Below are 12,707 nucleotides of genomic sequence, written 5' to 3' on the forward strand. Positions count from 1 at the left end.
AGAATCTGCAAACCGGAAGGATTGCAATATTTTCTTCCCATTTTTTTTTCTCTGACTCTCTTTACTGTGTCAGGAGCATGTGGTCACTAGAACAGAAATAATTAATTACCACTTGGCTTGGTACAAGATGACTGATGAATATTCATTTGGTAGCTCAAATGGACTTTGCTTCATGATTAAGGAGGACTTCAGTGAACCAAATACTTCTATTACCAAATCACATGGTGCTTTATACAACACTTGCCAAACTAAAGTGGAAAAACCACCACTGGCAAAAGAAGGGGCTAAGGGAAAGGGCTGTAGTGATTTTGAACAGCTTAGATATAGGAACAAATAAAGTATGTTTCCAACACGCATTTGAAAATGAATTTTCATTAACTGCCTTGTTATGAATCCAAGAGAAGAATGGCACTGCAAGGAGAGCCTGTGGTCAGCAAGTCTACAGGTAAGCAATGCAGGTGAACAAGCACTATCTAGAAATCCTCATTACATCAATTTTTAAGGGATGTACATGCTCCCAGGCAAGGAAGTGAGTCACCATCATAAAGAAGGAACATTTTTACACCAACATAGCCACATAAACCTTTTGTCAACAGAACAATGCTGGCAGCGTTACAGATTATTTGAGCACAACTTTATTTTCAGAATAAATATATGAACTATATTCATTCAATTTTAGGGCTAGACTCCTTGTAAAATTGTGTTAATAACAAAAGGCACCTTTTAGTTGACTGAACCTTGTAACTTTACACTCGTATTAGAGACATTAAAGATATAGTTTACCTGTGAATTTACTAAATCCTAGCAAGTACCAAAATTAAGAACAAAGGTACTTCTCTTCATTCACCCAACACACTGAGGAAACCATATGAACATTTATAACTATTAGAAAACACTTATTTCTGACCTTTTTTGTTACCAGAGGTGAGTTTCTCAAATTTTTTTCTAACCAAACATCAGGAAAGCTTTGGCAAAAAGAATTACAGAAAATATTTTGTAAATGTTATCCCACAGGATAATATCATGTCAATAGAAACAAAGGCCCATGTATTCCTACAACCAGGCTACAGTTGAAAAGGAAGATACTGTGAAGAAAGCAGAACCCCTAAGTCTAGTCCTTGTGCTGACAGAACCACACAACCTAGGCCACTGTGGCCAACTCCTGCAATAAAGGAATATTGTTAATTAAGAGGATTTCTTCAGATTTTACCACTTTTCACTGTGTTAAAAAGTAAGATACTTATTCTTTTTTTTCCTTAGTTATGTTCCTCATTTTTGTAGCTGTATGAATATGCTTCAGAACACCCTTGCAAAAGGATCAAGAGCCAGAAACGGAGATATTGCACTCTGCCTTTACTCTGACCAATTCTCAAATATTTTCATTCTACTGGTGGAAGGATAGGAGAATTTTTGAATTCCTACACTTCACTAACATTTTACATTTGTGTAGCATCTTATTCTTGAAAAATCCTGTTGGGACCCAAAATTACCTCAAGTGACTGTCACAGTGGCATTACAATGAAAAAATGAATCTTGATGCAAGTGCTGTGTTGTTTTCTCTTGTTCATCTGCACTGTGCTTGGCTGCAAAACTGAGAGCCACTCTGATGTCCTTCATCATCCAGCCTTTGTTTTAGTTGTCTGAAAGGTTGCAAGCAGAGGACAGGGCAGGTTTGCCTTGTCTGATGCTTGCAACATCAGGACTCACTTACTTCACTTTGTAGGTTCGGAGTTGGACAAAAAGGAACAACTCCTGGCTGGCAAATCCACTTAAAGTGGATTACAGTAAGGGTTTTATAACATCAGTGACTGTTCTGTTGCAGCACATTTGGGTTATGATCATTTCTATTACCTTCCCTTTGAATTAAACAGTCAGAGCAGACAGCCAAGAAAAACACAGGTATTATTTCTATATCCAATTAATCCAGTTTCACAGCAAGTTAATGAGAGAAGTAAGTAGTTTTAAAGCTTTTTTAAATCGAATTAGATTTTTTTAACAAGAAGTTCACACAGTCAGTTTATTAATTATCCTGGTATTCTGAGATCTCAAATTTGGAGGCTTCCCCCTGCATTAGAAACACCATCAGGTCAGTCCATGTCCATAAATATATCCTGCACATGCTTATGGGTTGAGGATAAGATATGGCTTTGTGACAGACTGACCCAACCAGCAGCCAAACGCCCACCCTCTCACTCCTTTCCTGCAGAATGGGGGAAAAATAAAACGAAGGCAAGACTTAAGCACTGAGATAAAGACAGCTTGATTGGGAAAGGAAAGCTGTGCATGCAAGAAAAATGGGAATTCATTCCTGGCTCCCACCAGCAGGCAGATCTCTATCTACCTTCAAAGGAAGCTATACCTCAACATGCACAACAGCTGCCTGGGAAGATCACCATAACCACAAACTGCCCTTCCTGCTTTTACCAAGCTTTTAATGCTGAGCACAACAACATCAAATGGATGGAATATCCCCTCTCCCAGTTGATAGTTTGGGTCAGCTGTCACCACTCTGTCCCCTTTTGTCTGGAAGGAAGTGAGGGGGAGAAAAGCTATGAGAGAAAGCAAACACTGCTCTTCAGCAACCAAAAAAGTGGTACAGCCTCAACAGTGTCTTAGCCACAAACACAAAGCACAGCACCATGAGGGCTGCCATGGAGGAAGTTAACTCCATCCCAGCCAGACCAGTACAATCTCAACCCCTTATTCCACACCATTCATATCATGTGTGATCTGAGATACCAAGTATCCTCTGCCCATGCATACATTGCTTCATTCCCATGCCCTACTCAAACCTTTTCAATCCATCTATTTCTCTTTCCTGAAATCCTTCTTACCAACACTTACAATTTACACTACATACTTAAGCCATCTTTACATCCAATAGTCAGGTTTATACATCCTCTATAACCGCTACACCTTGCCCCTTGACATATATACAGATACTATTCTCCCATTCCATGCCCTCCCTCCCCCAAATTTCCATAAGAACAGCCAATGACTAGTTCTATCTGTCAAGGAGATCCCTCAGGACAGCAGAAGCACCACACTGGTTGTTGAGCAGCAGAACCACTTGAGGTGGGTCAGCACTGCACTCACACAGTTCCTGGTGAGGCTCTGGTGGTTCAGATGATTCCTGCTGTATTTCCTCCTATACCATACAAGTCAAATAATGGATTATTGTCCCCCAGGGATAAACCTCCTTGAGGTACACAGCAGACTTCCCCTTTCTTCTGCACCAAGTGCACCTGAGTTCCTGAGCAAGGAAACCCACAATCCCACAAATACACTTTCCTAAGGAACAGCAATCCATACTGCCTTTTCCAGTGTACCTAGAGTGTAGCCAAATTGCCATGACTCACAATATTGATATCAGAGACACCTCCCTCGCTCTATTCCAGGGAGGCTTTGCTTACATGAGTCACTTGATTGCAGTGCATGTTTCCCATGCATGATGGCTACAACAGTCAGGGCCCACCCCTCAATCACAAACCCATTTCTTCATTTTATCTCTCCCAGTTATGGTCCTTATCTTGCATTGTTCAAGCTTTTTCATCCTATTTTCTCCCCATGTCCTGTAGAGGAGAGGGGTGAAAGCTGCCAGGCAAAGTTAACCTTGTTAAAAAGTTAACAGTCCTTTCTCTTTTTTTGCACCCAACAATGGGCACACAGTTTTTAACCAGTAACTTCCTAGTCAAATGCTGCTGGCCCAGATGAATCCAGCACAACTCAAACCTGCTCCCTTCAAGACATTTCTCAGAGCAAGAGAAGCTCTTGCCCAGAGCAAAGGTCAGGCTTGCCTCAGATGAACTCCTTGACTGAGTTTTTGAGTATAATGCCAATAGAACAAAATGCAAAGCTGCTGAGAAATGCACGTGATTGGCACTTCTGCCCACAAGGACAAGACAGCCTGTCAAGGTATTATATATTCAGTGAAACTTGGTTAAATAAATCATCTTTTAAATCAACCTTTGCTCAATCAAAGTCCAGCCTTACTTATACGAACAGCCACAGGAGGAACAGCAAAAGAGAACTCCTGAGAAGTCTGTTCTACATAGATATACAGGTAAGAAATTCCTTTTTTCCTAATCCCTCTTCCTTTAGAAAACTCCTTTTTTTGCAATACAAATAATGTTGCATGTAAAGTTTTCATGGATTAAAAGGAATAGTACGCAGTGCATTGTAACCTTCCCTCCAGTTTTGAATATGAAGAAATCATTTTTCCCATAAAAGCCTACTGTTTCTTCAGCTCCCATAGCAAAGAGTCTGCAGAATTAGTGGCCACAGCAGTGGCTCTGCACTAAATTACTATCACAGAAGGATTTGACTGCCAGCATATCTAAAGAACTGACTTCTGCCAGTAAAGATACAGAAAAAAAAATCTTTCCAGTAAAATAGAAACCAAGTTTGCTAATTACTTGGATTTTCCAACACGAGGAAAATCTTCATTTGTCTCTTTTCCCTGTCTTCATGGATCTTTGGTAGGACAATTATCCTGGGAGATGTTCAATGGCCACACCTGTTTTTTACCCTCATATGTGCTATTCCTGCATGATAAACCAGAGTTTCATTGCATCATAGAAGAGTTTAGGTAGGAAGGGACTTTTAGAGGTTGCCTGGTGCAATGGCCCATAGAAAACAGGGCCAGCTTAGATCACATTTCTCAGGACCAATCCAGGTATCTCCAAGGGCAGAGATTTCACAGCCTCTCTGGGCACTTCTCATAGTATCTGACAGCCGCCACGAGGAAAAGTTGTCCTTATGAACATCTAGTTGGAATTTCCCTTGCTGCAGCCTGTGTGTGCTGCCACTCATCCTCCCACTGTCGACTTGCAAGAAGAGTCTGGCTGTGTTCTCCACCCAATCCAATTAGGCAGTGGGAAGATATCAGTAAGATCTTCCTTTTACTTTCTCTTCCCAAGACTGAACAAATTCAGCTCTCTCAGCCTCCTTAAACATGTGCTTCAAAACCTAAATTCCCTCAGTGAACTAACTCCAATATGGCAATTACTGGGGGAGATCAAAACTGGGGCCAGAACTCACATGTGGTCTCCCAAACACCAAAGGGAGGGGAACAGTCTCTTCACTCCAGTTACAATCCCTTTTCCCAAAACTTCATTTCCTCTGTAAGACTAAATCCTGGTATTACACCCTCTCCTCAATCTTTACTATATTGTCACAGGCAGACATTTCTTATTTCAGTTCTGCATTTTGCTTAACTTCATTTGAGATACAGAGTCAAGAAAAGCAAGGAGGGTCAAGGAAAAGGGCTTGGTTCCTTCTCTCTAGCCTTGTTAACTAAATTCAACTTTGCACAGCTGGATTTCCTGGAGCCAAAAAACACCCCAGACAGATAAACAAAAAACAAACTAAAAACAGCACCAAGAATCCTGAAGCAAACCCTCTCAACCTGTAAAACCTAGGTAAGCTTATTGATTTTACTCACAGGCATTTTTCCTATCCTGTCTGGCAGAGATGACTTCTGTTCTCCAGCCCAGAGAGTGTCAAATGACCAAGAAGCCCCAAAAGACCTACGGCTTCTTCCTGCGTATCGAGGAGGACACAGCAGGGCACATTGTCCGGAACGTGGCACGCGACAGCCCAGCTGAAAGTGCTGGCCTGAGGGATGGAGACAGAGTCCTCAGAGTTAATGGGGTCTTTGTGGACAAGGAGGAGCATGCACAGGTACATCTCTGCTCAGTCTGGGATCTGCACCATGCCCCCATTACCCACAGCTGCTGTGTGAAGCTTCCTCTTCCAGTTTTTATGTCATCTTTGGCTAGGAAATCCAGGAGCAGAGTCAGCTGCTCTGAGTATGCCCCTGCATCGTTCTTTACCCACCACGGGCATGGAATGTTTTTTGGGATGCTTCCCTAGTGCATGAGCAGGGGGATGAGACAACAAAAACAGTGGACAGTGCAGCTATTCCTGGAGAAAGCTTTCAGCTCAATCACACCATTTCCCCTTGCTTCCATTTCCCCTTCTCCATTACAGGTGGTGGAGATTATCAGAAGCAGCGGGAATTCTGTTGTACTCCTTGTTCTGGATGATCCATCCTATGAAAAGGCACTAAAGGAGGGAGTGAACTTGGAAGAGCTGGGTCAAAAGGCATCAACAGGACAGCAGCAGGAGCAGCACTGCTCCCCATCCATGGCCAACGGAGGAACTGCTGCAGCTCCACAGCCCCGGCTCTGCTACTTGGTGAAGGAGGAGACAGGCTATGGCTTCTCTCTGAAAAGCACAGAAGGTGAGACCCTGGACAGAAGAAATATATATATATATGTATATATATATATATATGGCAGCTGTGACAGAAGCAACCACGGTGAACATGTGGGGGCTAATGGGGACACACAAACTATTCTTGCTAACAGCAAGTGAGAAGCAGCAGATGAGTTCAGATCCATCTCCAGTACATTTGTCTACAGCATGAGGACCATGCTTCTCATGGGGTGGAAAATGGAGAGAGGAAAATAAGATATCTTCTGCTTCTTGTTGAAGTCCACTTAACAAAACCAAATTTACAGACCCTGCTCAAACACCAGATACACACTCAACGTGCTATGATAAGTCCTGTTCCATTCCTCAAAAGCACCTCAGGAATCAGCACATGAGGTTCTAGACAGCTGTAAGAAATGCTTTCCCTGATTTGTAAGTTAATTCATTTAGAAAGAAAAAGATTTTGAATATCTTCTATATATGCCTTTCTTCCAAGGCCACTCAACAGAAGAGGGAAGTCTTCTGGAAAGCATCATCTCTAAAGAGCCCTCTAAAGGGTATTTTGGAATGCAATATAATTGAAAGACCAAATATAGAAGCCTTCCAAACACAGGAAATTATTAAATGTATAAAACAAGAGTAAAAGCAGCCTCTCTCTTCAAAATGATGGGGGGAGAAGGGGTGGGAGGGAGCAGGAATCAAATCCCTTTCAGCTATGCTAATCAGTCCCTTTGCACTGGTAGGGAAATAAACAATTTGAGCTGCAGATAGTGAACAAATATCTCCCCTCACCACTGAAGTGATTTTTCCAGAACAGAGTAGGAGACAGAGGAGTGTCTGTAGAAATTTTTGTGGTGCTCCTGTAATCTGTGGGCCAGCAGAGACCAAAAGTCTCTGAGGACATCAGTGCTGAGTTTCCTTTACCACTAAATTCAGGCCTATTGGAGTGACTTAGCCTGTGTAATGAATTTTCATTTATTTCAGGACAGAAGGGGCTGTTCATAGTAGAGCTTTCATCACAAGGAGCAGCTGCAAAGGCTGGTGTCCAAAATAACGATCGCCTGATTGAAATCAATGGAGAAAATGTGGAAAATGACACACACGAGGAAGTGGTGGAAAAGGTATTGATTCATCTTCTGTTCTGGCCTACTTTCACAGCAACCTATCAGGGTTACTGAGGAGGCCAGGCTGGCTGATTTAAGCACTTCACAGTAAATCTTGGGAGCTGCTGTTCATGTACCATTAACACATCAGCATAGCCCTCTGTGTTGGCCCTGTTATCAAGCAGCCTCTTGAGCTGCCTCTCAATGAACACCACCATCAAGACAGGCCAAAGAATTTGAAATAACACAAGTATACTGTCACCAGGAACCCTATTAAGTAAATTAATTTCCTAGAAGTCCTGGAAATGCTCCTAATGGCAGGAGGGCAAGTCATCAAATGTGGTTTCCAGGGCAGGAAAAGGGAAGCCCTCTGATGACACAGTCAGCATGGAGCAGGGAAGATTCATGATTTTAGACAGGAGTCCCTTTCTCCTGTTAAGAAGTCCAGAATTAAGGAAAATCACTCTGCAAGTAATTTCACTAACTGGCTGCAAAGAACGTTGCTAATGAGGCTTCCAGCTTTCCGCTCTTGGCACTGCTAAAACACAGCTGGAGCTGAAGGGATTTCAGAGAGCCATGAGACTCCAGCATTCCAGCAGCATTCAGTGCACACAGCTAGCTATGGCATCATGCAATACCTGTGTCTTGTTGAGCTACTGGAACATCAGCAGTTATGATGAGTAAAAAGGGCACCCATTAGAGTAGAAAGGATTAAGAGAAGGATGGATTTGGAGGGGTTGAACAGACACAAAAAACCCCACATCACAGGATTGGTAATACAGGGAGACAGAAGAGGACCAAGAGTGACAGATTACAGTGACAGGAGTCAAGTTTCTAAAATAGTGGTATAGATGGCACAATAATTCCATACTGTAGAGTTCCACACCCAGAAAAGCCAAGTACTATCTACTGATGCTCCCTGGACACAGCACTGTATGCTACCCCACAGCCCTCCACAGGTAATTCCCTATAAGTCAGGAATACAATATGAAATACAGAAAATTTCTTCATATATTATATACCCATGATTTTGCCATGGTCCAGATTTCTGACTGGAGTCAGGAGAAAGAAAAATCCATTTATAGTAGCATGGCCTAGACCCACAACACCCAGACCCCACTATGTATCAGTGCACCAAAGTATCTGCAATTCCCACATGCTGTTGAAGGGGTGACATCTGAGACTGTGCATGTGCTGTCACAGGTAAAGAAGTCTGAAAATCATGTTATGTTTCTACTTTCAAATGAAGAAACAGACCGCTATTTCACAAGCCAGAAGATGGCACTGAGCAAGGAGAGCGCCAGCCTAAGGTTGCTTCCCCTCAAACCACGACTTATTGAGCTCCAGAAAGGAAAAAGTGGTTATGGATTCTATCTACGGATGGAACAAAATACTGGTGGTAAGAACCAAGTAAACACACACCATGACATTTGCTGTACCACTTCTTCCTGCATTATGTTTGCAGCCCTCATTCTCTTTGGCTTCTTACTGGCCATGCAGGAGAAATCCTCAGGAAAAACAGCCTCAACCTGAAATACAGCTCTGACCATTTGCCTTTGCCATGCATTTTAATTTCTTTAAGCTCACCAAGCTCTGCCTTCACTTCAATCTTTCTCCCCTTCTTATCTTAGATCACATAATCAAAGATGTTAATTCTGGAAGCCCAGCAGCCCTGGCAGGTCTCAAGGACAATGACATCTTAGTGGCTGTCAATGGTGAGCGAGTGGATGGGCTGGATCATGAAAGTGTAGTAGGAAAAATTAAGCAGTCCGAGACAAAAACCTCCCTGTTGGTGGTGGATAAGGAAACTGACACCATGTATAAACTGGTAAGAAAAACCACTGCTAGGAATGGATAATTTGTCACAATGAAACAGCCAATCTGCTCTGACTTTTTCAACTTGCAGGAATTGTCTGATACACCTGTATCTCAGCAACTCCACTTACACTTGTACAGACAGTCACTAAACACCCAAATCTTTGGCCTCTTCCTGATTTTTACAGACACTCTTGGAACAATTCTAAATTCAAACACATCAGAAAGGGTAAAGTGTGCTGTTAAGACAGCAAATTCAGAGCCACATGATTGTGTAATCGTGTATGAATAACAAAGTTCTCTTCCCACATAGACCAACACTGTAGTTTTCCACCCAGCCAGAAGTTAATAGGGAAGAGTTCTTCACTGTAGCTCAAGTCTGAGTCCTTAACAAAAATTTCCAACAAAATATGTTGAGCATGGTATCCTAAGAGATTTCACAGAAAAACAGAAGTTTTTATGTTAACATTATTTGTCACTTTCTTCAGGCTCAAATCTCCCCCTTCTCATACTACCACAAAGCACAGGATCCAACTCCAGCTAAAACAGAGGAAAGAGTGGAGCTGCACACTGAGCAGAAAGAGAACTACAAGCCAAGAATCTGCAAGATGGTAAAAGGACCTAATGGATTTGGCTTCAGTTTAAACATGATCAAGAACAAGCCTGGATTGTTCATCAGTGAGGTACTGATGAAGAATGAGGAGAAAGGAAAAGCTCAAGTAGTCTGTTGGATAGCTTCCTCCCTTCCATCCTGCTAACAAATGGAAAAAAAAGCCACAAAAGTCTCTTCTCCAATGCGCTCAGATAAGAACTAGAAATGTTTAAGTCTGACTGACATTGTTGGCCCAAGTAAAAAATGAGCACCAGAAAACATTCCTCATTCTGTTAGACATCTAGAGAGAATTCAGCTTTTGCATAATTTTTGCTTTTACTCATGAGTCTCACACACTAAAATTAGTATTTTAGACAGAAATTGTTATTACTGTAGAGCAGCTTAATTATAGGAGAGACACCTTTGCCCTACTTCTACCCACCTTCTCTGAATTCCACAGCTGGTAAGTCAAACTCCTGCTGTCACAAATTACATGTGTAACTTCAGTTTTCCTGAGAGGAGGAGTTCCACCCATTACTAAGAGATCTGTGAAATGTACTAAACTTTAAAGCTATTCAACAGAGACCTGCAAATAGCTAGAAAACTGTTTTTCCACCAGTGGTTCTACCATGCCACACTTCTATAGTGTAAGTCTATAAAAATCAAGATACATCTTAAACTGATAGGCTCCATGTTTATTATGTCTGGGCCCCTTGCCTGTCCCAATTCCTTTGTGCCCCACAAATCTCCCCTTATCCATGCTTATTTCACCATCCTCTAGGAAAAGCAGTAACCCAGTTAACTCTCAGCTGTTAATGCATCTTTCCACGTTTTATGCCAACACCCTGCTTTGAACTCCCCTGTGCAGGTACAAACCCAGGAGCCAGCTGGCAGAGCAGGTCTGGAAAACAACGACTTCTTGGTGGAAGTGAACGGAGTGAATGTGACCAACGAATCCTATGACAAAGTGGTGGCAAGGATCCAAAGCAGTGGGGACAGACTGACACTGCTGGTGTGCAGCAAAGATGCTTACAGGTACTTCCAAGGCCAAAACATTCCCATCACAGCCTCCATGGCAGATTCAGACACTTCAGAACCTCCTGCTCACACAGAAAACCATCCATCACAGCCAGAAAGAAACTCACCTGAGCCAAGGGAAAGGGTGAGTAATCCTGCATTAGGCAGATGCTGAGGGATCACACAGGGGATAGGAAAAGAATTTTTTTCAGGTGGTATGTTTTCCAGAGCTAGGATTATTAACTTGAGCCTGGATTTTTGCAAGTTATTAAAAGGAAATCTGCTCATTATCACGAACAACTCCTCCTTTTCCCACACATAATACAAGTGAGTATCTTTAATGTAAGATTAAATCACACAAAGAATGCACATACAAGAGATTTTATGGAACAAGATAATCCAAATCCAGTAATCCTTAATGAGGATGAGAAACAGGCAATACAACTGTAGAGGTGCGGGAAAAACTGCTTAAATACACCAAAAACATAAACAGCTTTTGCAAATTCCCTGTGAAATATTCCAAAATGGATCATTTTGGAGAAGGAACAGCAATTGAAGGTTATGATGGCATTTTCTAGGCAATGTGCTGATTTGAAACTATTTTACTCACTTCATGCTACTAGACAGAATCTAGTGACTAAAGTCAGGAAAGCAGAAAGGTATTACTTCTTGAAAGACTTTTAACCCTCTGTGTGGTCAGCCTTAAATATTTAAATGCTTATTTTCTGATCATGCAGAAGAGACACACAAGGAAGGATAAGACCAATACTATTTAGTTTTTCATTAGCCTTGTCTGCAAATGTCCAGCTACAAGTTTTTTCAATAACTTCTTAGTCCAAAATCTGCATTTTGCAGATCTGAGGTTTGCATGACTTTTGTGTTAAGACTGAGCAGTTATGGGAATTCAACAATAGGAACCCTCTATGGAACAACTTTCTCTCAAAATTTACTTAACCAGAAAAGCCCTTGAACAACAAAAATTATATTTGTTCATTCTGCCATCTAAAACCGTGTGTGATTAGTGCAGATGAAAACAGCAGTCTATAACAGTGCAGACTATCAAATGTTTACAAACTGAAAATAACCACAATGTATTTATTACCCTTCTGCAGGCAGACTCCTCCTCCTCTTCACAATCAGCTGCCTCCACAAGAGCTGATGGTGACAACTGTGATGACACAAAGTTGTGAGGAGACAAAACTATGCCAAGAACAACAAAAAAGAAACCTTCCAAATCTTTTCTTCAGTTCTTCTTTGCTATTCCACCTCCCAGAACTTGTCTGTTCCAAACAGTGCCAGAGCTGTAAAGGACTGCAAACTCTTGCTGCAATAAACACTTCAGTGTAACTTGCATCCATTTAACACACTGCAATTGTGCTCCACTGGGCACTCCTTCTGGAAAGGCTTAAAGAACTGCAACTTTATAATTAAGTGTCCTGCAGCAGAAAGTGGAAATGTTTTCGAGATTCATCAGCATCTTAGCCTTTATGGATAAGCTCTTAATACAGAGCAACTGATTTCTCCCCATCTCCCAGGAAAGGCAACTCTCCCCCCAATCCAAGTCCATCAACTCAACCTCTGTGGCATCTCTTTGCTTACAGCAGTACAGCTGCTCTGAAATGGTTTAAGCCTATGTACTCTGTGCATTATGCTCCTTTTTCCTGCTAACATTGCAGAAATTTCTTTCAAACATTAAGCAAACCTAGTAATTCACAACTCAAGATGTTTAATCACTATTCACTCCTCTGCATACAGCTGTGGTTTAGAACAGTGTATATAATTCTGTCATGCACATTTTTCTAACCCCAAGTGACCACCACATGGTCTTGAAAGTGGCATAAATAGCTCTGCAATATTGCTGCTGTATACTTTGCCTCCTTGCTGTACACCAAGGACAATACAGAAATAAATTGTTTAGGGTGGTTATTTTTCCCCCCTCCAGGTCTTACTTTCACCACCTACAA

The 12,707-nt window shown here is 41.8% G+C and overlaps 1 protein-coding gene across 3 annotated transcripts; it reads left to right on the top strand.

Moving 5' to 3' along the window:
* Positions 1–3,935: 3,935 nt before the first annotated feature.
* Positions 3,936–12,669, top strand: PDZK1 (PDZ domain containing 1). 3 transcript variants are annotated; one of them, XM_085075729.1, is made up of 9 exons: positions 3,936–4,063; positions 5,446–5,682; positions 5,992–6,244; positions 7,201–7,337; positions 8,523–8,718; positions 8,951–9,147; positions 9,623–9,817; positions 10,595–10,761; positions 11,856–12,669. In XM_085075729.1, exons 2-9 carry the CDS (start codon positions 5,473–5,475, stop codon positions 12,088–12,090), a joined length of 1,590 nt encoding a protein of 529 aa, XP_084931855.1. In that variant the 5' UTR covers positions 3,936–4,063; positions 5,446–5,472; the 3' UTR covers positions 12,091–12,669. The 3 variants fall into 3 exon arrangements, with proteins under 3 accessions (XP_084931855.1, XP_084931873.1, XP_084931865.1); XM_085075747.1 differs by having other exon boundaries at positions 5,471–5,682; XM_085075739.1 differs by having other exon boundaries at positions 3,937–4,063; positions 10,595–10,888; positions 11,856–12,100.
* Positions 12,670–12,707: the final 38 nt, after the last annotated feature.

The sequence above is a fragment of the Lichenostomus cassidix genome, chromosome 1 (assembly GCF_008360975.1).
Source record: "Lichenostomus cassidix isolate B80296 chromosome 1, HeHo_3.0, whole genome shotgun sequence".
NCBI lineage: Eukaryota > Metazoa > Chordata > Aves > Passeriformes > Meliphagidae > Lichenostomus > Lichenostomus cassidix.

Bases quoted from the DNA above. Each gene is read 5' to 3' on its own strand.
- PDZK1 (XM_085075729.1), top strand. From the start codon at position 5,473: ATGACTTCTGTTCTCCAGCCCAGAGAGTGTCAAATGACCAAGAAGCCC. The intron at 6,245-7,200 runs GTGAGACCCTGG...CATTTATTTCAG, and splicing joins CTCTCTGAAAAGCACAGAAG to GACAGAAGGGGCTGTTCATA. The intron at 8,719-8,950 runs GTAAGAACCAAG...TTCTTATCTTAG, and splicing joins GATGGAACAAAATACTGGTG to ATCACATAATCAAAGATGTT.